At 48.4% G+C, this 24806-nt stretch overlaps 2 protein-coding genes across 18 annotated transcripts in view; both read right to left on the bottom strand.

The window, feature by feature from the left end:
• Nucleotides 1-2116: 2116 nt before the first annotated feature.
• The window catches only part of EVL (Enah/Vasp-like), a 136843-nt gene continuing 114153 nt past the window's right edge, over nt 2117-24806 (bottom strand). For 7 of the 16 annotated variants that reach the window (XM_077474674.1, XM_077474672.1, XM_077474671.1 and 4 more), the window contains 7 exons: nt 16823-16883; nt 15898-15958; nt 12867-12951; nt 12712-12774; nt 6393-6459; nt 6089-6146; nt 2117-2723 (listed from right to left, as the gene is read on the bottom strand). In XM_077474674.1, the coding sequence (XP_077330800.1) occupies nt 2686-2723; nt 6089-6146; nt 6393-6459; nt 12712-12774; nt 12867-12951; nt 15898-15958; nt 16823-16883 (433 nt within the window). In that variant the 3' untranslated portion in view covers nt 2117-2685. The remainder of the gene's footprint in view (nt 2724-6088; nt 6147-6392; nt 6460-12711; nt 12775-12866; nt 12952-15897; nt 15959-16822; nt 16884-24806) is intronic. The other 9 variants (XM_077474673.1, XM_077474684.1, XM_077474676.1 and 6 more) reach the window with 7 other exon arrangements.
• Nucleotides 6466-12705, bottom strand: LOC143973816 (uncharacterized). 2 transcript variants are annotated; one of them, XM_077474689.1, is made up of 2 exons: nt 7515-12705; nt 6466-6893 (listed from the first exon to the last, which is right to left on the bottom strand). In XM_077474689.1, the coding sequence occupies exon 1, from the start codon at nt 11262-11264 to the stop codon at nt 10761-10763; it is 504 nt and encodes a 167-aa protein (XP_077330815.1). In that variant the 5' UTR covers nt 11265-12705; the 3' UTR covers nt 6466-6893; nt 7515-10760. The 2 variants fall into 2 exon arrangements, with proteins under 2 accessions (XP_077330815.1, XP_077330814.1); XM_077474688.1 differs by having other exon boundaries at nt 6466-7422.

Here is a 24806-nt window from a genome sequence, read left to right on the forward strand (position 1 = left end):
GCCTTCCTTTTATCTAGATCACCTCCTCATAGAATTTTACCAGGTTGGTTACTACTAATGATGCTATTTTAATCAGCATATTCCTGCATATAGTCCCTTATCACCCCCTCCAATAGTTTACATACTATCGATGTTAGACTGACTGGCCTATAGTTGCCAGATATGTATCTCGGCTCTGTTTTGAATATTGGAACCATGTTAGCTTTTCGCCAGTCAACTGTTACCATTCCAGTCAATAAGCGATGCTTTTAGATTAGGAATAATGGTTTGGCCATAACCTAGCTAAGTTCTTTGAGGACTCTTGGGTGTAAGCCACCTGGTCCTGGTGATTATGGCAGACTCAGCTTCTAGTCCACTCTCCCAGCACTGACCTACCGACTCTCTGTCCACCTAAACCCGCCCCTCTTTGTCAAACCATTGATGGCTCCTGCACATGTGCTCTGCTGCCCCCCTTCTTATCCGGCCATTGATAACTCCTGCACATGTGCTCTGCTGCCCCCCTTCTTATCCGGCCATTGATGACTCCTACACATGTGCTCTGCTGTTTTTTCTTTTACATTCACTGTATATGGCTGGTTGCTAAGGAGTGGGTCGGCAAGCCATGGATGAGTCATCAGCTGTCACAAAAAAACAGTGTGGGGCCCCCCCAGGCCCTTCAGTTTGGTATGGCTTTGGAGGGGACACCCCACGTCCAAAAAATAAATAAAATGGCATGCCCCCCCCCCCCCCCCCAAATCCATACCAGACCCTTATCCGAGCATGCAGCCCGGCAGGTCAGGAAAGTGAGGGGATGAGCAAGCGCCCCCCTTCTGAACCATACCAGACCACATGCCCTCAACATGGGTGGGTGCTTTGGGGCAGGGGGGGCTGTGCGCTCCCACAGTACCTTGCCCCCTTATTGATAGGGACAAGGGCCTCGTCCCAAAAACCCTGACCGGTGTTTGTCAGGGTGCGGGGGGGGGGGCTTATGGGAATCTGGAAGCCCCCGGATCCCGCCCCCCTCTGTGTGAATGTACAAAACAAAAAAAAAAACAATACAAGAGTTTTTTTGACAAGTCCTTTATTAAAAAAAATAGCTCTGTCTTCTCCTCGAGCCGTCTTCTTCCGCCACCTTCTTCCGCATCACTGTCTTCTTCCTTGCCGCTGCTGTCTTCTTCTTGACGTCACAAGGGGCAGGCTCTCCGGGTGACGTCATTGGATGGCCACACCCCATGGCTACATAAGAGATGTCAGACAGTGAGGGACGACACAACGGAGGAAGACAGCATTAGTACAAAAGCGACCCTTTTTGTTTTTAGCGGGTAACCAGTGGCGAGGAAGAAGACAGAGCTATTTTTTTTGTAATAAAGGATTTGTCAAAAACCGTCTCTTTTTTTTTTTTTACATTTCACTGCTTTTTTGGTGAATATGGGTAGGGGTACGATGTACTCAATACCCAGTCACATGGAGGGGAGGTGGGATCTGGGGGCACCCTTGTTAAAGGGGGCTTCCAAATTCCGATAAGCCCCCTGCCCAGAGACCCCAAAAACCACCAGCCAGGGTTGTTGGAAAGAGGTCCTTGTCGCCATTAACATGGGGGCAAGGTGCTTTGGCATACCGGGCTGCATGTTTGAAAAAGGGCCTGGTATGGACTGGGAGGACCCCATGCCGTTTTTTTTTCGTGAATTTGTTTAGCCACCATTTTTTTAATATATTCAGCTGTCAGCTGCAAAGCCCGCTGACAGCTGATGACTCATCCGTTGCTTATGACCCGGCAGCCGGCATCCCGGCCCACTCCTTAGCAACCAGTTACAGTGAAAAAAAGACACAAATCGTGGTAAAAATACAGTACTTGCGTTTTGTATGCGGGGCCATTGAAGTCTATTATATGCAAAATGCTGCATTTTGGGGAGAAAAAAAAAAAAAAATCCCGACCCTTTCCAAAAACACAGAGGCACAAAATTGCATTGATGCGAACAACTTCTATAGGAACCCGTGTTAAAAAAAATTCCCTGCAAAATGCAAAAAGCATCAAAAAACGCATTAGTGTGAATGGAGCATTAGAGCTAGTATGCAGTTTGTGCCGCTTCCATCAGCTCCTTCTCACACAGGACAAGGAAGGAGGAATGCCAGCAGCTTGGACAAAAAACAATTTATTACCAATATGAATACAGCTACGGAGGTGCACTGATGTACCATTGTAATATTGTGATGACGTGGAACTCTCCTTTATTATTTTCATATATATTATTATTATTATTTTGTCACTGTACGATTTCCGGAACGTGGCGGATTCTCTCGTGATTCTGAAATAAAATTCCGTTGGCAAATAAAAAAAGAAAAAAAAAAAAAAGGGGGGGGGTCCTAACACTGCAGGCTACCGGGAAGTCATCCTAAGAGAAAGCAAATGGCTCACTTCTCTTCTTCTACCAAATGAAAAAAGAAGACATTAAATAAGCAAATCTATCATACAAAAAAAAGGCTGCCGGCGCTGTGTGTGCGATGCCAGATGGAGGCGGAAATCAAAAAATGTTTGAAGGTTTTCTCTCATGGTAAGACTTATAAGCGAATCCAAGGCGGCAAGCTTTGAAGTGTCTGCTAAAGGGTCAGAGTGGAAGTGCTGTCCTTCGACCATCCAAGACTCAGCTCAGCGGAGGCTCTCCGACTTCTCTGTACATTCCCACAACGCGTCCTTCTCCGCCATCATTATGTCGTACTGATCCGGCTCAGCTCCTGCCGTATCGCTGGAAGGAAAATAAAGACCATCACCAACACAAACACAGACGCTGTCCCGGACACACAGTTGCCGTCCCAGACACACAGACAACATCCCAGACACACAGACACTGTCACTGGCTTGGACACATGGACACCGTCCTGGACACACGGACACCGTCCCGGACACACGGACACCGTCCCGGACACACGGACACCGTCCCGGACACACAGTCACCGTCCCGGACACACAGACAACGTCCCGGACACACAGACAACGTCCCGGACACACAGACACCGGCTTGGACACATGGACACCGTCCCGGACACACGGACACCGTCCCGGACACACAGTCACCGTCCCGGACACACAGACAACGTCCCGGACACACAGACAACGTCCCGGACACACAGACACTGTCACCATCCCAGACACACAGACAACATCCCAGACACGGACACCGTCCCAGACACACGGACACCGTCCCACACACACGGACAACGTCCCAGACACATGGACAATGTCCCACACACACGGACAACGTCCCAGACACACGGACAACGTCCCAGACACACGGACAATGTCCCACACACACGGACAATGTCCCACACACACGGACAACGTCCCAGACACACGGACAACGTCCCACACACACGGACAACGTCCCAGACACACGGACAACGTCCCACACACACGGACAACGTCCCAGACACACGGACAACGTCCCAGACACACAGACACTGTCACCATCCCAGACACACAGACAACATCCCAGACACACGGACACCTTCCCGGACACACGGACACCGTCCCGGAACACACGGACAACGTCCCAGACAACGTCCTGGACACACAGACAACGTCCCAGACACACAGACGCTGTCACTGGCTTGGACACACAGACACCGTCCCGGACACACTGTCACCATCCCAGACACACAGACAACGTCACCGTCCCGGACACACTGTCACCATCCCAGACACACAGACAACGTCACCGTCCCGGACACACAGACACCGTCCTGGACACACTGTCACTATCTCCCGGACACACAGGCAACGTTCCCAGCTTGGTCACACAGACACAGTCCCAGACACACAGACACTGTCACTATCCCAGACACACAGACAACATCCCAGACACACGGACACCGTCCCGGACACACGGACAACGTCCCAGACACCGTCCCAGACACACAGACAACGTCCCGGACACACAGACAACGTCCCGGACACACAGACAACGTCCCAGACACACAGACGCCGTCACTGGCTTGGACACACAGACACCGTCCTGGACACACTGTCACCATCCCAGACACACAGACAACGTCACTGACTTGGACACACAGACACCGTCCCGGACACTCAGATACCATCCCAGACACACAGACAACGTCACCGTCCTGGACACACAGACACCGTCCTGGACACACAGTCACCATCCCAGACACACAGACAACGTCACTGACTTGGACACACAGACACCGTCCCGGACACTCAGATACCATCCCAGACACACAGACAACGTCACTGACTTGGACACACAGACACCGTCCCGGACACACAGTCACCATCCCAGACACACAGACAACGTCACTGACTTGGACACACAGACACCGTCCCGGACACACAGATACCATCCTGGACACACTGTCACTATCTCCCGGACACACAGGCAACGTTCCCGGCTTGGTCACACAGACACAGTCCCAGACACAGACATCGTCACTGGCCTGGACACAGGGAAACCTTCACCGTCCCGGGCACACAGACACCGTCACCATCCCAGACACACAGACACCATCACTGGCCTGGACACCATCACCATCCCAGACACGGTCACCGGACTGCACACACAGACACAGTCACCGACACAGACACCATCACGAGCATGGACACACAGACACCGTCATCATTTACTTTGTGTTTCTGAACTTGCTAGAAAGAGTCATTTCCAGAGCACAGCCCGAGGATTGGGGTACCTGAGGTCAGGGGAACCTGAAAGCTGACAAGGGAGTACCTGAGGGCAGAGGATGGGGGTACTTGAGGGCTGAGGATGAGGTACCTGAGGATGGGGGTACCTGAGAGCTGAGGAAGGGGGTACCTGAGGGCTGAGGACGTGGGTACTTGAGTGCTGAGGACGTGGGAACCTGAGGGTTGAGGAAGGGGATACCTGAGGGTTGAGGAAAGGGGTACCTGAGGATGGGGGTACCTGAGGGCTGAGGAAGGGGATACCAGAGGGTTGAGGAAAGGGGTACCTGAGAGTTGAGGACGGGTGTACCTCAGGGTAGAGGAAGGGGGTACCTGCGAACTGAGGACGGGGTACCTGAGGGCCAAGGACGGGGGTACCTGAGGGCCGAGGAAGGGGGTACCTGAGGGTTGAGGACGGGCGTACCTGAGGGCTGGGGAACCCGAGGGCTTAGGATGGGGGTACCTGAGGGCTGAGGAAAGGGGTACCTGAGGGTCGAGGAAGGGGGTACCTGAGGGCCAAGGAAGGGGCTACCTGAGGGCACAGGAAGGGGGTACCTGCAGACTGAGAACAGGGTACCTGAGGACGGGGGTACCTGAGGGCAGAGTTAGGGGGTACCTGAGGGCTGAGGAAGGGGGTAGCTGCGGACTGAGGACGGGGTACCTCAGCATCCGAGATTTATTACAACCCCAATTCCACAAGTCGGGAGTTGTATAAACTCCACATAGAACAGAACACAATGATCTGCGAATCTCATAAATCCGGATTTTATTCACAATAGAAAATAGAAAACATTGAATGTTTAACCTGAGAAAATGGAAGAAACAAATCCGCTGACAATTTTTAGATGCAGCTTTTCCAAGATTGGGGACCTTCTTTACTTCTTAGACACTCTGACTCGCTAAGATGCTCTTTATACCCAATCATGTTACTGACCTGTCACCAAGTCACCTCATTGGTTGCAGAATCTTCCTTGTTACCATCACTGACTCTGCCAGCGTATTGCTCCCTGGCCCTGCTTCTGTGAAACGCGTTGCTGCCGTTGATCTCACGTCTTCCAATGCTCCATTTTCTCAGGTTAAACATTCGATGTTTGAGATTCGCAGATCATCGCGTTCTGTTTTATGGAGATTTTGCACAGCGCCCGACTTTTCTGGAATTGGGGTTCTAGTATTACCGCTAACAAAATACACAGCACTTTACTTCCTGCCCCCAGGAGCTGACGCTCTAAGGTACACATACAAGAGTCTACTTAGACAGCCGCCAATCAATCTTCATTCCTTTCTGCTTTATTATTGAACTGTTTCTCCAGTCACAGCTCAGATGTTACTTCAATTAATCGATCGCCATGTATCGTTTTTCTGGCGAATAAATAGAACACATTGGAATGGTGAACAGAGGAGGAGAGAGCCGGGACTTACCATCGATGATCTCTTCTTTGACTTTATGTAACTCTCTAACGACTTCCTCTAATATTTCCTGGGGAAGAAGAAGATGATTGGTGAATGTGGAGGAGAGAGAAGGGAGAACCAATCATCTGTCCTCAGGGCATCACAGACAGTAAAAACGCAGGAAAAATGCGGTGCATTTGGAAAAGTCCTGCATGCCGCATCTTTGCTGTGGATTCGAAAACCTCCAATCAGTGCCAAAAGAGCTGACAATCCAGACATCAAAGGGTTACAAGCATTCCCTCCCCCGTAGTATTAAAGAGACAGACACACTCACTTGTTTCATTCTGTCGAAGTCTAAGGCGTCTGATGATACGTCGTTACTGCTGTTCACCGGCTTCATCCTGAGATCAGAGATCAGACAACGGTGAGAAGAAGTCCCAGCAGACAACGGATTCACATACACCTGACCCCTCCCACTCCATATGACTGACCCCTCCCACTTCATAAGACAGACCCCTCCACCTCCATAAGACAGATCCTTCCACCTCCATAAGACAGACCCCCTCCACCTCCATAGAACAGACCCCTCCACCTCCATAGAACTGACCACTGCACCTCCAAGAGACAGACCCCTTCACCTCCATAAGAGACACCTCCACCTCCATAAGACAGATCCTACCACCTCCATAAGACAGACCCCTCCACCTCCATAAGAGACACCTCCATAAGACAGACCCCTCCACCTTCATAGAACTGACCCCTCCACCTCCATAGAACTGAACCCTCCACCTACATAAGACAGACACCTTCACCTTCATAGAACTGACCCCTCCACCTCCATAGAACTGACCACTGCACCTCCATGAGACAGACCCCTTCACCTCCATAAGACAGGTCCTTCCACCTCCATAAGACAGGTCCTTCCACCTCCATAAGACAGGTCCTTCCACCTCCATAAGACAGACCCCTCCACCTCCATATAACTGACCCCTCCACCTCCATAGAGCTGACCCCTCCACCTCCATAGAGCTGACCCCTCCACCTCCATAGAGCTGACCCCTCCACCTCCATAGAACTGACCACTGCACCTCCATGAGACAGACCCCTTCACCTCCATAAGACAGATCCTTCCACCTCCATAAGATAGACTTCTCCACCTCCATAGAACTGACCCCTCCACCTCCATAGAACTGACCCCTCCACCTCCATAGAGCTGACCCCTGCACCTCCTTAGAGCTGACCCCTCCAGCTCCATAAAGCTGACCCCTGCACCTCCTTAGAGCTGACCCCTCCAGCTCCATAAAGCTGATCACTGCACCTCCATGAGACAGACCCCTTCACCTCCATAGAACTGACCCCTCCACCTCCAAAGAGCTGACCCCTCCACCTCCATAGAACTAACCCCTCCACCTCCAAAGAACTGACCACTCAACCTCCATAAGATAGACCCCTCCACCTCTATAGAACTGAACACTCCACCTCCATAACGGATAAATTATGACCTTAAAGAGGACCTGCCTGCTGGAATATATAGTAGGATGTACTCTGAAAGGGGGAGCAATGAGGCCATATTTGGATACAAGTCACCCTTACGCTGACTTTATGCCTCCAGGCATTGAAACATCTTTGGCTCCATGTTCATGAAACCCCATGGAGCCCGCTCTCTCAGACATTGGCCACATTTGCAGACAAGTTGCCCTCTGTTAAGGGGAAGGGAGCACAGAAGGGTATGGGCATACTGGGACCATACAAGAAATATGCTGGAAATAGAAGTAAAAAAAAAAGTGAAACCAGCTTCAGAGTAGAATATAGAGGAAGATTTTCCGGCCAGTGAAGATAAGTGACCGTAAATGTTTTCTATAATGGGGACCTGTCAGGGGTATAGGAGCCTTCACTGGTGATATTTTATTGTAGAGATGGTTGTCACAGGACAGCCATTCTTAGCCCTTGTACACACGGTCGGAGATTCCAACGGAATGTGTCCTATCGGACTGTTTTGTCGGATAATCCGACTGTGTGTGGTCTCCATCGGACTGTTTCCGATGGACCAAGTTTTCCAACTTGTCCGTAAACTTTTCCGACAAAATGCTCCAATCGGACATACTTCGATCATGTGTAGCCTACTCCGACGAACAAAGTGCCACGCATGTTCAGATCAAATTCCTAGACCAAAGCTATTGGCTACTAGCCTGAACGTAGCCCCGTCGTAACGAAATAACGTCATCACGTTATGTACAATCGGATTTTCCGACAACTTTGTCCGACCGTGTGTATGCAACAGTTTCGGACAAAATCCGTCGGACAAAATCCAACGGATTTGGTTGTCAGAATGTCCGACCCGTGTGTACAAGAGCTTACCCTTCCTTCACTGATGAGACAATGACCCGGGATGTGTACATGTACACCAATGGGTTCCAACACACTACATTAGCTGCATGCTTGTTCCAGGGCAGTCCCTCAATACGTAGCATTGCAAGGATGCATTAGATGGGCCTTAAATCAGCAATTGGGACTTCCACTGTAATATTCTGTCAGGTTCCCTGTAAAATTAACCTATTGGCCATTCAAATATTTTAAAGTAAAAGTCCTGCCCATAAGTAGACACCACAAGTTCCCACCATCACCGTCATTGGTCAGGAGAACATCTTCTGAGCGCCATTCCAATCCAAGTTTAACGTTGATGCCCTTTTTACTTTTTACCATTTACTTTGAAGACCCCCAATGTCACCTATTCAGCATTGTGAGGGGGGTGCATTCATTAAAAGCTTATTATAAGGAGGAGAATAAATATGAGGAACTTTAGGAGCAATTTTTACTGTCTGCATAGGGAGAAGCACAAGGAGCCATGGCATGAAGAGCAATGGCATGAGGAGCCATGGCATGAGGCGCTACGGTACCAATTCGATATTAAAGGACAAGACTGGCTGTACTGGGGTAGTCACTATATGGTGCACATCACTGGGGTGACAATGATAGATAAAGAACGATGAACATTGTCCCATGGTTCAGGGAGTGTGTTTGGGGACCCCTTGATGAAGAGATATATTATCCAGGAGCCTGGCATGCACACCAGCACTGGTAAGAGATGTCTCTATGGTGTGACATACATATATAAACTCTGCCATGTCCTTCCTTCTCTTTAATGGTTTAGAATATCATGGAAGCAAGCTCAAATATGGAAACATTCCCTCCACCTTCGGCCCTAATGGCATCCCAAGAAAATGGGAGAAGCATTGTGAATGTCTCAGTGCTGGTCAGGCGTAGAGTGAAGGAGCTTCTCACTGACCAAGTGTATATTACAAACCATGAGCATGCGTAGGACATCATGAAGCATCCCTGTGGCCCTCGATGTCAGCAGTGTTCAGGGGTATGTGACATTGGAGGGGGTTCCAGCATCTACCAGACACATATTTCATGTAATTGGGCCCCTAAATCCCAGAGGGCCCTTGTCTGCACAAATGGTGTGTCTGCCCCTGGCTGAGGTCCTATCGGAGGTTCTCATGTTGAGTAATCTCAGGACTGGAATGGGAATTTATAACCTGCCCTGTTGTGGAGGACTGTAGACTCTTCCATGTTTCCATGATATTGTCTGTGGAGTCACCCCGATTGATATTCAGCCTTTACAAGTTCCCTGATCAAAGACTTCAATATATTTGAAGTCATGGACCTGGAACAAATATAGAGATCAGGCGGGTCTGACTTTCCCCTGACTTCACTAGGTGCATGCTTATTTTAGCCACTGAGGCCAGAGACAGCAAGGTAAGTAGAATGTGGCAAGTAGCGGACTTCTTCCACACAACACAACTGCAGCCCTGTACTGTATACTGCCAGCAATTGCAATGACCCTCTGAGGCTTTATTTCATATTCATTCCCATACACAAATATTAAAAAACCTCAAACATCGGTGAGCACTGGGGGAGGGGAGCGGGTTTAGAGGGACTGACCCTGTGTAGGAAACGGCTCTAGAATGGGGTGCAGAAGGTCACTTCAATGGATGGGGTGCACCAAGAGGACCCCTTCATGGTAAAAAGAAAAACTGCCCAGGCTACCAGAGGTACAAAATAGTCCAAACCTCCAATAGGGAGGCCACAATTGGGCCACAGATATTCACAGTCTTTTCAGCCTTTCTGGAAATTGCCGTCTTTGCCATATTACCATTCAGGGCCTAAAATGCCTCCAGCATCCAAGTGCGAAAATGGCAGCTGCCTTAAGTGATGAAGCACAGCCAAGTGTAAGCAGCATGGCAAAAAGCTCTACCGATCGCCAGCACAGGCTCTGAAATCATTCAATGAAGCACGGACATTAAAACGAAGGCTGACGTGTCCTTCAGAGATGGCCACGGAGGCGCCAGAACCACGAGACAACATGATCACGGTACACAACCACACAATCATTGCCAACATACAGTGGAGGGTTCTCCTTTTTGGGCTGGACTGGTAGTCACTGCCAGCAGGATCCCTAGACATTCGGGGAGCTGCCATGTTGTATGTACTGGTATGTACTGGTCTGTACTGGTCCCATGTGGTCTTCTACAACCCTTATAATGGAAGCAGTAGGAGAGAGACTTCAGCACAGCATAAGGAGACTCAGACTTCTATAGTGTCTCTAGATCTCCAGAAACTGAGATCTAGGCCTCATCTCCAGAAACTGGGATCTAGGCCTCATCTCCAGAAACTGGGATCTAGGCCTCATCTCCAGAAACTAAGATCTAGGCCTCATCTCCAGAAACTGGGATCTAGGCCTCATCTCCAGAAACTGAGATCTAGGCCTCATCTCCAGAAACTGAGATCTAGGCCTCATCTCCAGAAACTGAGATCTAGGCCTCATCTCCAGAAACTGAGATCTAGGCCTCATCTCCAGAAACTGGGATCTAGGCCTCATCTCCAGAAACTGGGATCTAGGCCTCATCTCCAGAAACTGGGATCTAGGCCTCATCTCCAGAAACTGGGATCTAGGCCTCATCTCCAGAAACTGGGATCTAGGCCTCATCTCCAGAAACTGGGATCTAGGCCTCATCTCCAGAAACTGAGATCTAGGCCTCATCTCCAGAAACTGAGATCTAGGCCTCATCTCCAGAAACTGAGATCTAGGCCTCATCTCCAGAAACTGGGATCTAGGCCTCATCTCCAGAAACTGGGATCTAGGCCTCATCTCCAGAAACTGGGATCTAGGCCTCATCTCCAGAAACTGGGATCTAGGCCTCATCTCCAGGATGGTCCTTCCACCAGACAAAGTAAGAATTCTGTTTTAGTTTGCTGCTTGCTAGAGGCAGTGATGCCATACTGTGTAGAGCGATGAGGCCCACCATACCCTCCATACCCATCAGTCTTATCTGCCCTGAGTAAAGTGGGCCCACCCCCAGATATATGACATTTCACTGGAAGTACATTCATGCTACCCATGTACAGCCCGCCATATCTGTGCCAAGTGATCATTACCATAATTATCATCGCCCACCACCACTTCTTGTGACATCATAGGCACCAATGAACCCACTGTTCATGTTCTCTTTGGAATTGTCCTGTTGTGGTAAAAGAAAGTTCTAATCAAGCAGCCTGGACCACACTTGGAGTCTCATCCTTAATGATGTGTAAGTCTCTCATCCATGTAGTGGTGCCACCTGCACCACCCACCTCTTCTCACCTTCTAGCCTACAACTGGTCCATCGGTTGGCCAGTCCCTGAATCTTCAGGATTTCAATGTTCAGTGGCTCTTCCCCCAGCATGTCCCATTGAAGGCAGCATAGGAGCGGGCACAGTCCTCAGCATAGGAAGTCGTGTGTCTGGTATCTCAGATGTGTCCGTATTTAAAGCCGAACTCCAGACAAACCGCCCAATACACAGAAGAGATACCTATATGGGAGATGTTTTATGTATTTCTGTCCATCCTGTTCTGAAATACATACAGCTCTGCCACACAGCACGGTCCTGTCTGGCAGCGAGGAGATCTGATTGCTCTCTGCTGCAGTTAAAGCAGAACTTCTCCCAAAGGGGGACGTTCTGCTTCCCCCCCCTCCTCTATCAACTTTACATGAATTTATTTTGGGGGGGGGGGGCAGCAGGCACCTGGTTATAAAGCGCAACACGACCCACGCATGCAGAGTGGGAAGCCAGCTGTGAAGCCCCAAGGAGTCACAGTAAACATGCTGGTGCCGAGGACGTCGAAGGACCAGCCCGGGGGGAGGACGGCGCTGGATCCTTGGACAGGTAAGTCAGCAGCTCCAGGATTTATAGAGCATTTGCAGCTGCTGACTGAAGTAACATGTTCAGGTCTTGCCCCTCCTCCAACCTGTAATTAGAGTGAGGTGAGGAGCTCATCTCTCTGTCACTCTGCTCTCTCCTCCTATCACCATGCTTCTGGTCAGTGCACAAACTAACTGGCTACTCAAGCTGCTTCTTCCTCACCCAGTCTGAGCTCTGCTGTACAGAGACAGCAGGAGGCTGAAACAAAGTCAAATTCAGGAACTACCCAACACTAAAAGAAGAGCGGGTACGGCTCCGAGGTTCTGCGGGTTCCCCCTCCACTGCTTGTCGGCCTGAAAAACATACAAAGAGCAAACACTGGAACAACAGCACAAGGACACGACATACGAGGTGCCGGACAGACAGACAGACGCGTGCACGGAACACGGCCCGCGGATATGCTTTGGTACCTAGAGGGCGGCTGAGATTGTATGGGGCTCTTAGCTTCTGGGCTCTTCACCACTGGAGGGGTTCTATGGCAATGGAATGAGATAGCAGATGAATAGAGCGCACTGCAAGATCCACTTCATGCAACCAAAGTACAGCCGGCCCAACGGACACTTACCTGGAGAGTAATGAGGGCACCGGCTTTTCAACCGAGTTACTCCTCTCCCACGGCTTCTTCCCCAAGTCTGCAATTACACCATAATCTAAAATTATTAGAACACCCCGTCAGACTCAGTCCCCTCCTCCACCTGGAGGCAGCATGAGATACACAGTATATATAAAGTATATATGTATGATGTGTATATATGTAGGATGTACAGTATGTGACAAAAGTAAGTACACCCCCCAGTCGCATTTCTTCTCTCTTTTCATGTGACAACACTGAAGAAATGACACTTGTCTACAATGTAAAGTAGTGAGTGTACAGCTTGTATAACAGTGTAAATTTCCTGTCCCCTCAAAATAACTCAACACACAGCCATTAATGTCTAAAACCGCTGGCAACAAAAGTCAGTACACCCCTAAGTGAAAATGTCCAAATTGGGCCCAATTAGCCATTTTCCCTCCCCCGGTGTTATGTGACTCGTTAGTGTTACAAGGTCTCAGGTGTGAATGGGGAGCAGGTGTGTTAAATTTGGTGTTATCGCTCTCACTCTCTCATACTGGTCACTGGAAGTACAACATGGCACCTCATGGCAAAGAACTCTCTGAGGATCTGAAGATAAGAATTGTTGCTCTACATAAAGATGGCCTAGGCTATAAGAAGATTGCCAAGACCCTGAAACTGATCTGCAGCACGGTGGCCAAGACCATACAGCGGTATAACAGGACGGGCTCCCCTCAGAACAGGCCTCGCCATGGTCCACCAAAGAAGTTGAGGTCACGTGCGCAGCGTCATATCCAGAGGTTGTCTTTGGGAAATAGAGGTATGAGTGCTGCCAGCATTGCTGCAGAGGTTGTAGGGGTGGGGGGTCAGCCTGTCAGTGCTCAGACCATACGCCGCACACTGCATCAAATTGGTCTGCATGGCTGTCATCCCAGAAGGAAGCCTCTTCTAAAGATGATGCACAAGAAAGACCACAAACAGTTTTCTGAAGACAAGCAGACTAAGGAGATGGATTACTGGAACCATGTCCTGTGGTCTGATGAGACCAAGATAAAGGTATTTGGTGTCAGATGGTGACAAGCGTGTGTGGGGGCAACCAGATGAGGAGGACAAAGACAAGTTTGTCTTGTCTACAGTCAGGCATGGTGGGGGGGGGTGTCATGGTCTGGGGCTGCATGAGTGCTGCCGGCACTGGGGGGCTACAGATCATTGAGGGGACCATGAATGCCAACATGTACTGTGACATACTGAAGCAGAGCATGATCCCCTCCCTTCAGAGACTGGACCGCAGGGCAGTATTCCAACATGATAACCACCCCAAACACACCTCCAACACCACCACTGCCTTGCTAAAGAAGCTGAGGGTAAAGGTGATGGACTGGCCAAGCATGTCTCCAGACCTAAACCCTATTGATCATCTGTGGGGGATCCTCAGACAGAAGGTGGAGGAGGGGAAGGTCTCCAACATCCACCAGCTCTGTGATGCCATCATGGGGGAGGGGAAGGGGACTCCATTGGTGACCTGTGAAGCTCTGCTGACCTCCATGCCCAAGAGGGTGAAGGCAGTGCTGGAAAATAATGGCGGCCACACAAAATATTGACACTTTGGGCCCAATTTGGAGATTTTCACTTAGGGGTGTACTGACTTTTGTTGCCAGCGGTTTAGACATTAATGGCTGTGTGTTGAGTTATTTTGAGGGGACAGGAAATTTACACTGTTATACAAGCCGTACACTCACTACTTTACATTGTAGACAAGTGTCATTTCTTCAGTGTTGTCACATGAAAAGAGAGAAGAAAAGATTCACACAAATGTCACTGAGGGGTGTGAGGAAAAAAAATAAAAAAAAATATATATATATATACAGTTGTGCTCATAAGTTTGCACACCCTGGGGGCAGAATTGATGATTTCTTGGCCATTTTTCAGAGAATATGAATAACACAAAATCTTTCCTCACTCGTGGTCAGTCACTCCAGAACCTTCACTTTATTCTGCTGTAGCCAATGACGGGACGACTTGGTCTTGTGTTTTGGGTCAGTCATGTTGGGATGTCCAAGTACCTCCCATGCACAGCTTCCTGGCTGAGGAATGAAATGTTCCTCCAGTATTTTTTGATAACATTCTGCATTCATCCTGTCCTCAATATTGACCAAATTTCCTGTGTCTTTGTGGCCAAGAAAGCCTCAATTCTGCCAGGGTATGTAAACTTATGAGCACAACTGTATATAGATATAACACCCCATCAGGCAGAGTCCCCTCCTCACACACCCGGAGTCAGCATGATATATATGTATGATGTATAGATAAGTCCATCCATCCTTGTCTATGCTAAGAGGAGAGGAGACCTGACTGCAGAGGACTCTATAACGCCTGACAGATGGTTGGATGGACAGACAGATGATTGTATGGATGGATGGGTGGTTGGATGGACGGATGGGTGGATGGACAGATGGTTGGATGGACGGATGGGTGGTTGGATGGACGGATGGGTGGATGGACAGATGGTTGGATGGACGGATGGGTGGATGGACAGATGGTTGGATGGACGGATGGGTGGTTGGATGGACAGATGGGTGGTTGGATGGACAGATGGGTGGTTGGATGGACGGACAGATGGTTGTATGGATGGATGGGTGTTGGATGGACGGATGGGTGGACGGATGGGTGGTTGGGTGGACGGTTGGGTGGATGGACAGATGGTTGGATGGACAGATGGTTGGATGGACGGATGGGTGGTTGGGTGGATGGACAGATGGGTGGTTGGATGGACGGATGGGTGGTTGGATGGACGGATGGGTGGTTGGATGGACGGATGGGTGGTTGGATGGACGGATGGGTGGTTGGGTGGACGGATGGGTGGTTGGGTGGACGGATGGGTGGTTGGGTGGACGGATGGGTGGATGGACAGATGGTTGGATGGACGGATGGGTGGATGGACGGATGGGTGGTTGGGTGGACGGATGGGTGGTTGGGTGGATGGACAGATGGGTGGTTGGATGGACAGATATGGATAGAAGAGCGGGACGGTGACTGGTCTTACCTGCAGAATTCTGGGGGGTGGGGCCTCGAGTGTTGGGAGAAGAGGACAGACTGGCATCGTCCTAAACACAGGAAGAGAAGACATTCCAAATTGTAACATGGCGACCATCTCCCCATCCCAGAGAACCCAGCCAGACACTGAGCTCTCCGCCCATCATATCTCATAGTGACCGATCTATAGAACTGACCAATCAGACGCCATGCTTCCTTTCCTTATGACAAAGGATACATTGGGGTTGACTTACTAAAGGTGAATAGACTGAGCACTCTGCAAGGGCAGATCCCCAGAGCTTAGTAAGCGAGGAGAAGCTCTGCTGACTTCTATCATCCAATCACGTGCAAGAAAAAATGTTTTCCCTTTCGTGTGATTGGCTATTCCTTGCAAAGTGAAGCTTCACCTCACGTACTAAGCTCTGGAGTAACTGCCCTTGCAGAGTGCCCCGTCTATTTGCCTTTATTAAATCAACCCCAATGGATTTCCTTCGGCTCCAATGTAGACACATCAGTCTGAGGAGACGGCTGAACCCACGGGAGCCAATCAGATCCTGCCATTTATATCAATCTGGGAAATCTGAAGGGAGACTTTGACAACCTGAATCGTCCTTTCCGGGTCTTCTATATACAAGGTCCCTGGAGTCACCAGAACCGCCCAGCTAATGGGACGGCTGCTACGGCTCCCCTCCCCCCACCAATGCTTCTACCTCCGTATCAGAAGAGATCCCCCCTTCCCCCCCTTAAAGGATCATCCCAAATACTCTAACAAGCAAAATAAAACCATCAATGTTTCTTTAGCCACCAATCAGGAGCTCTGATTTGATTGGCTATAATGGCCTTCCTTCAGCATCGCCTAGAACTTTCCTGGTGACCATATACAGCGAGATCTCGGGAACATCCAACCAGCAGATCTGTTCTGGACATTCACTCACATTTTGGCATTCCTCTTCTTTTTTGTCTCCGGGTTTTTCGGACTGTGAAGCTGCTTTTCTTCTACAACAAGAACACAACACGGGGTGTCAAAAACCTAAAGCTGAAGTTGAATTTGCTTAGATTTGCCTTCCCTGGTTCCCCCTCCGCCATCGTCACCAGAATAATTACATTTTTACATAAAACCTTCCCCCTTTCATGATTTTCTTTACTTTAAGCGTGAAGTCATCACCTTGTGATGTCATCACAAGGTCTCTGTGCTTCTATGCAATGCAGGCAAATCATGGCTGGTGGGAGGGGCCAGCAGGGGGCAGATCATGGCTAGTGGGAGGGGCCAGCAGGGGGCAGACCATGGCTAGTGGGAGGGCCCAGCAGGGGCAGATCATGGCTGGTGGGAAGAGCCAGCAGGGGGGCAGATCATGGCTGGCGGGAGGGGCCAGCAGGGGGCAGATCATGGCTAGTGGGAGGGCCCAGCAGGGGCAGATCATGGCGGGTGGGAGGGGCCAGCAGGGGGCAGATCATGGCTGGTGGGAGGGGCTGGCAGGGGGATGTATAGAGCTTCCTGGAAACATCCCAGGCCCCTCCCTCAGAAGCCCTCAGTCCTGATGCAAGCAGTGGACACTGAGAGGAGTCATGCAAATATTAAACTGAAGTCCAATGAATGAAAGGGGCTGGCAAGTCAGGCTTGGGGGAAAAGAGCGAGATGATGCTGGACATCCTCCAACCAGGACATGCTGCAGCTTCAAATGCACACTGTGAGAAATAATCTGGTCCACAGATAAGCACTGATCCACAAGCCATCAGAGATGACATAAGTACAACTACCAACAGCCTTCCCTGGAGTGACATTGAGGACCTCACACTACAAGACTCCAACCTCGACACATCTGTGAACATGAGGCCTTAAACCCGCAACCAGGACCATAAACTGCAATACAGGGCAGGCCAGACTTTAACAGGAATTTTACCAACATTCTCCATGTTACTATTATTCAGCATTGCTTCCCATGATCTAGTGATTAATAAGAAAGCCCAGCATTGTCCCCCATGATCTAGTGATTAATAAGAAAGCCCAGCATTGTCTTCCATGATCTAGTGATTAATAAGAAAGCCCAGCATTGTCTTCCATGATCTAGTGATTAATAAGAAAGCCCAGCATTGTCCCCCATGATCTAGTGATTAATAAGAAAGCCCAGCATTGCTTCCCATGATCTAGTGATTAATAAGAAAGCACAGCATTTCTTCCCATGATATAGTGATTAATAAGAATGTCCAGCATTGCCCCCCATAAACTAGTAATTCATAAGAAAGCCCAGCATTGTCCTTCATGATCTAGTGATTAATAAGAATGCCCAGCATTGTCCCCCATGATCTAGTGATTAATAAGAAAGCCCAGCATTGTCCTCCATGATCTAGTGATTAATAAGAAAGCCCAGCATTGCTTCCCATAATCTAGTGATTAATAACAATGTCCATCATTGCCCCTCATGATCTACTAATTCATAAGAAAGCCCAGCATTGTCCCCCATGATCTAGTGATTAATAAGAAAGCCCAGCATTGCTTCCCATGATCTAGTGATTAATAACAATGTCCAGCATTGCCCCTCATGATCTAGTGATTAATAAGAAAGCCCAGCATTGTCCTCCATGATCTAGTGATTAATAAGAATGCCCAGCATTGTCCCCCATGATCTAGTGATTAATAAGAATGCCCAGCATTGTCCCCCATGATCTAGTGATTAATAAGAAAGCCCAGCATTGTCCTCCATGATCTAGTGATTAATAAGAAAGCCCAGCATTGTCCTCCATGATCTAGTGATTAATAAGAAAGCCCAGCATTGCTTCCCATGATCTAGTGATTAATAACAATGTCCAGCATTGCCCCTCATGATCTAGTGATTAATAAGAAAGCCCAGCATTGTCCTCCATGATCTAGTGATTAATAAGAATGCCCAGCATTGTCCCCCATGATCTAGTGATTAATAAGAAAGCCCAGCATTGTCCTCCATGATCTAGTGATTAATAAGAAAGCCCAGCATTGTCCCCCATGATCTAGTGATTAATAAGAATGCCCAGCATTGTCCCCCATGATCTAGTGATTAATAAGAAAGCCCAGCATTGTCCTCCATGATCTAGTGATTAATAAGAAAGCCCAGCATTGTCCTCCATGATCTAGTGATTAATAAGAAAGCACAGCATTTCTTCCCATGATATAGTGATTAATAAGAATGTCCAGCATTGCCCCCCATAAACTAGTAATTCATAAGAAAGCCTAGCATTGTCCTCCATGATCTAGTGATTAATAAGAAAGCCCAGCATTGCTTCCCATGATCTAGTGATTAATAAGAATGTCCAGCATTGCCCCCCATAAACTAGTAATTCATAAGAAAGCCTAGCATTGTCCTCCATGATCTAGTGATTAATAAGAAAGCCCAGCATTGTCCTCCATGATCTAGTGATTAATAAGAAAGCACAGCATTTCTTCCCATGATATAGTGATTAATAAGAATGTCCAGCATTGCCCCCCCATAAACTAGTAATTCATAAGAAAGCCCAGCATTGTCCTCCATGATCTAGTGATTAATAAGAAAGCCCAGCATTGTCCTCCATGATCTAGTGATTAATAAGAAAGCCCAGCATTGTCCCCCATCGTGCTGTGACGTGACCCAGATAATTTCCGAGATGGAGGGGGAGAGGTGATCTTTATTCCGGCCCCTACAATGTCAATTAAAGCAGGAGATTTTGCGAGAATTCCCCAATGTTTTTGGAGTACATTTCCCATTTGTTCCCATTGTGCCCCATAGGTAGTGATTATCCTTAGAGGGGGTTCTCTGCATGGTGTCTTTTGGGTTTCCTGCTTTTTGACAAGGAGGTCCCTCCTGTCTTTTGTCCAGGCCTTTCTCCACGCCTTTTTGAGGACTTTATGAGAGTATCTCTTGTCTCCGAATCTACCGAACATCTCTCCTGCTTCCCCCTGAAAATCAACATCCCTGGAGCAGTTTGTGCGAAGCCGCAGGAACTGACCCACAGGGATTCCCTTAATCAGATGATCTGGGCGATGGCTGGAAGCCTGCAGAAACGTGTTTGCTGCAGTCGGCTTTCTGAAGGTACAAGTAGTTATTCTGCTGACGGCTATGGAGATTTGTAAGTCAAGAAAGGAAATTGTACCGGAGTCTACTAACCTGATGTTTCTCTCATTATTATTTAGAACCTATAGAGTTGCTCTTCATCACCAATCCATACCATAAAGACATCATCAATGTATCTCAGCCAGGTAAGTACCACGACTGAGATACACTGACATCTGGCAGACCGTCTCCAGCTCCCAGAGGCCCAGATAAAGGCAGGCATATGATGGAGCCCAAGGTGCTCCCATAGCTGTCCCCCTGGTCTGTTGATAGTATCCATCAAAAAATTGGAAGTAATTAATTAGTCAAAGCAATATCCAGAAGCTCCAGAATAAACTTGTTTTGAGCACCAAACTCAGGATGGGTCATCTCCAGGAAAAATGAGACTGCCCTGATGCCCCACTCGTGGGGTATTGATGTGTAAAGCGACTCCACCTCGATCCCCTCCAGCAGGGCCCCAGGAGGAATCTCCAGATCCTGCAACTTAGCTAGGATATCACGACTGTCCTGGACATAAGAAGCCAGTAATATCCTCATGGTCTTAATGAATCCATCTACATATCTGCCTACTCTCTCCATAGAGCCCCCTATTGCTGAGACGATGGGCCTACTAGGGGGATTGGCGAGAGATTCGGTAGTTTTGGGATTACATAGAAGGTGGGGTTATTATATTCCCCCACCCTCAGGTAGTCCCACTCCTTGCTGGTCAATAGATTAGACTCATGGTCCAAAAGTCGTTGCTGATTAAAGAGGAAGTAAACCCTGATGAGTTTACTTCCTCTTTGATTCCCTGCAAAGGCAAAGCATAATGGACTACTATGCATCGCATCGCATAGTAGCCCATTATGTGTCACTTACCTGACACAGGATCCAGCGAAGTCACCGCTGTCCCCTTGTGTACGGAGCCTCCATCTTCTCGGTGGGTCTCGCTGCTCCGGCACAGTCCTTCATATCGCCGTTGACAGCGGCGCCTGTGTTTTGGCAAATATCTCCTAAACCGTGTAGGTTTAGGAGATATTTCTTGGACCTACAGGTAAGCCTTAATCTAGGCTTACCTGTAGGTCAAAGTGGTTTGTAAGGGTTTATAACCACTTTAAGGTTTTCAACTAGAGCGGGGAAGAGGTTGGACGTCAGTTTCAAGTAGGTGGAGATATCGCCCATCTGCCTGAAAATTTCCCTATCATATAGGTCACTAGACAGGAAGACCACATTAACCCCCCTTATCACTACTATTGACTATGAAATCCCTTGCCCGCCTCAGCTCATACATTGCCTTCCTTTATTCACTGGACAAATTGTGGAGGCCACGTCATGACCAGTCGATTTTATTAAGATCATCTTTATCGAGATCAAGAAAGACATTCATCCAGTGATGCTTGCACAAAGGAGGCATTTTAGTGGCTTTAATATAAAGGATACTGGGTCTCCTAATCTTATCAGAGTCAGATTCATCCCCAGAATCAATCTGTTCATCCAGGAGAGCTACCAAGTTCTCCAAGGCAGCTCTTTCCTCGATATCTTTAAGGGTCACAGGTGACGAATCACCTGTTTGAGTACTGTCCTCGTGGCCAATACGCCAGATGCGAAAAATCGCCTTGTGCAAAAATAGGTTGATATCGTTATACACTGTGAACTCATCCATACACACTGATGGAGAGAAGGACAGCCCCTTGGTTAAAAGGTTAATATGTCTTTCCTCGAGTGGGAAGTTTGATAGATTAATAACCCGCATATCGTCTGAAGGGGGCACTGATGAAGCCAGGGTTTCACACCCCCTCTAATGCTTTGTACTGCGTGTTCTTATCTGCTTTTGAGTTTTGGGAAATGTCCCCCTGGTGATGCCTTCCCTTCCTCTGCCTTTTATGTCTAATCTTCCCTACTCTTTGATAAAATCCCCCAAAGGGCCCAGGTCCATGACTTCAGCCTCCTCCACATATTGTCACCATTTTCACTAGTTGAGGTGTCTATTTCTGCAAATCATGCAAATTTTGTCTAATTGATGCTCTTTTCATTTTAATAAGATGCTTCTGAGTTTTCTCTATTTCCTTTTTCAGTATATGATTGTTTTTCTCAAAATCAGATTCTCCCTGAAGCGGTTCCAATACTTTGCTACTCTCTTCCAGTTCGATTTTAAGCTCCCCTATCTGAGATTTTTCTTCATCGAGTATCAGTTGAATAACCGACAGCCCATGCTCCAGACATTTTGCCTTCCACTTTTCCATGAATCTAGGTGTGTGCAGATGTTCTGCAGGCACCACCTTTTCATGTAAGCCCCTTGGGATAACCCCGAATTGAATATGGGATTCCAGCGAAGAGATGTCCCATTTGTGATTTAGATATCGAATAGTTACATTTTATGCGGTTTGAAGAGTTGTTTAATCTGTTCATTATCAGTTCCCTCTGGGCCCTGATCCCTAGTAAACACAGACTGGATCTCCAAATCTATGTCATCCCCTATCCTGTAGGCCATGATGGCTTAAAACACTTGCGGCACTGGGCCTGAATACAGAATGCAGGTTCCAGCCCTTCATTGAACGCTAATTAGGGCCATAACTTACTATCTGTGTAAGAAACATAAATTACGGTTTGGTGGACAAATTTTGTCCTCTCCGATCGTAGATAAGGAATACCCATAGAGCAGCCAGTCATAGACAGGTATATTATGCCACCTTATCACCTCCACAGTATTTCCAACTGTCTCATTACCCTGGGAACCCTGGTACTTGTTTTTCCCTCTGTTCCCTGATCCCCTTAGTACTGTCAAAGCTACTTGCATGCTAAGCTTTGCCTTATGTGAGCCCTTCTGTCTGTCTGGTGTGTAATGGGAGATTGACATTGGGAGATCTGTGGTCGATTGTGGCAATTGCAGCCTTCAATTAACTTTGTGCTGTGTGAAAGTGTATAAATAGATGACTGCTTCTGATCCCTCCCATCCTTGACAAAACCCATGTGATTGGGTAAAACATGTTGGCAAAGACACCACGGCAGTGACGCAATATACATCACGGATGACGCACCACGTCACGTCAGCGCAAGCGCACCACACACTATGAGGATAGTGAGAGCCATCTCCAGCTGAGATATCAGGACGGCATGCCTAGACAGCTTCACAAGCGGTGGCAGAAGTGCCCTGTGGAGCTCCCTGAACTTCCGTGTGGCATTCGGGCACCCTGCATTACAGGATCTGTGCAGTGCGAGATCCCCTTATAGATGGCATCCTATGGAGATACCTGGGACACCTGCCAGCTATTAGAGACTCTTGTCCACAACGGTGGGGTGAGCGGACCAGTGGTCCTGTGGTTGTCTATATCATTGCACAATACTTCTGTCCTAACCTGCAGATGAGCTTTACCCACTATACTAAATGTTACACTGGGTTACCCTTGCTTATACGGCTTGGCCTGAAGCTGAAAACCTGAACGAATTATTGACTACTTGTGGCTATATGCCACCCTCTATACAGTGTTGATCACCAGTGGAACAGGACTCAACTAAGTTAACCCAGTGGCCTCGCTCTCTATAGGGTCTACTTTTCAAGTGTGTGAATTCCCAATAAATGACCTTTCCCCCAGCTGGGGGCTTGATGGTTAATAGTGATGGGATATGCACATTTAGTGATGGTGCTAGTTACCAGGACTTATGTGCTTATCTAACCGCCTATTTACTTGGGTGTATATGGGGTGTGTGTGCCTGATGTATGAGGTGACGCAGATGCTTTTATATAGACCATGTTGTCTTTTTTCAGGGATCTGCAATTAGAGGACCTCCAGCTATTGCAAAACTACAAGTCCCATCATGCCTCTGGGTGTCATGCTTGTGGCTGTCAGAGTCTTGCTATACCTCATTGCCTCATGGGACTTGTAGTTCTGCAACAGCTGGAGGTCCACTAATTGCATATCCCTGTCTTATTTTAATATAAGTCTAGGTGTTGGTGGTGGGTACCTGGTTTTTGTATTCTTGTTTTCATTAATTGTGCAATAAATTTCCCTTAAAGAGGAAGTAAACCCTGATGGGTTTACTTCCTCTTTCATTCCCTGCAAAGGCAAAGCATAATGGACTACTATGCATCGCATCGCATTGCATAGTAGCCCATTATGTGTCACTTACCTGACACAGGAGCCAGCGATGTCACCGCTGTCCCCTGTAGTCCGGCGCATCCATCTTTTCGGTGGGGTCTCGCAGCTCCGCCGCTATCATTCGGCGGAGCCGCGATGACGTCACTCCCGCGCATGCGTACGGGAGCCGACACGCGCGGCAGCTCCATTGTTGGAAATCCTGCGCTCAGTGCGCCTGCGCGCCGGTGTCTACAGCACATGCGCCATAGACAGCGGTGCCTGTCTTCGGGCAAATATCTCCTAAACTGTATAGGTTTAGGAGATATTTCTTGGACCTACAGGTAAGCCTTAATCTAGGCTTATCTGTAGGTCAAAGTGGTTTGTAAGGGTTTACAACCACTTTAATAAGCAGCTCGGTCTGCCCGTGACTTCCTTTCTTAGGGGGGTCTTCTTTCCCCCTGCTCTATTTCTGTTAGAATCTTAAGCTACGGAGTCCACACCATAGCTGGTGAGCCTGCATCTTAAAGGACACTGCACCTGTTACGCACATCAACTTAACGGTGCAGCGCATATACAATAGTGAGTTGATGATTTCCTATCATTTTGCAATCTAGTGAATATTAAGAAAGCCCAGCATTGCCCCCCATGATCTAGTGATTAATAAGAAAGCCCAGCATTGTCCTCCACAATCTAGTGATTAAGAAAGCCCAGCATTGCCCCCATGATCTAGTGATTAATAAGAAAGCCCAGCATTGTCCTCCATGATATAGTGATTAAGAAAGCCCAGCATTGCCCCCATGATC

The sequence above is a fragment of the Lithobates pipiens genome, unplaced genomic scaffold (genome assembly GCF_037356315.1).
Source record: "Lithobates pipiens isolate NorthernLeopardFrog02 unplaced genomic scaffold, aLitPip1_a1.2 Scaffold_120, whole genome shotgun sequence".
In the NCBI taxonomy this organism is placed as follows: Eukaryota; Metazoa; Chordata; class Amphibia; order Anura; family Ranidae; genus Lithobates; species Lithobates pipiens.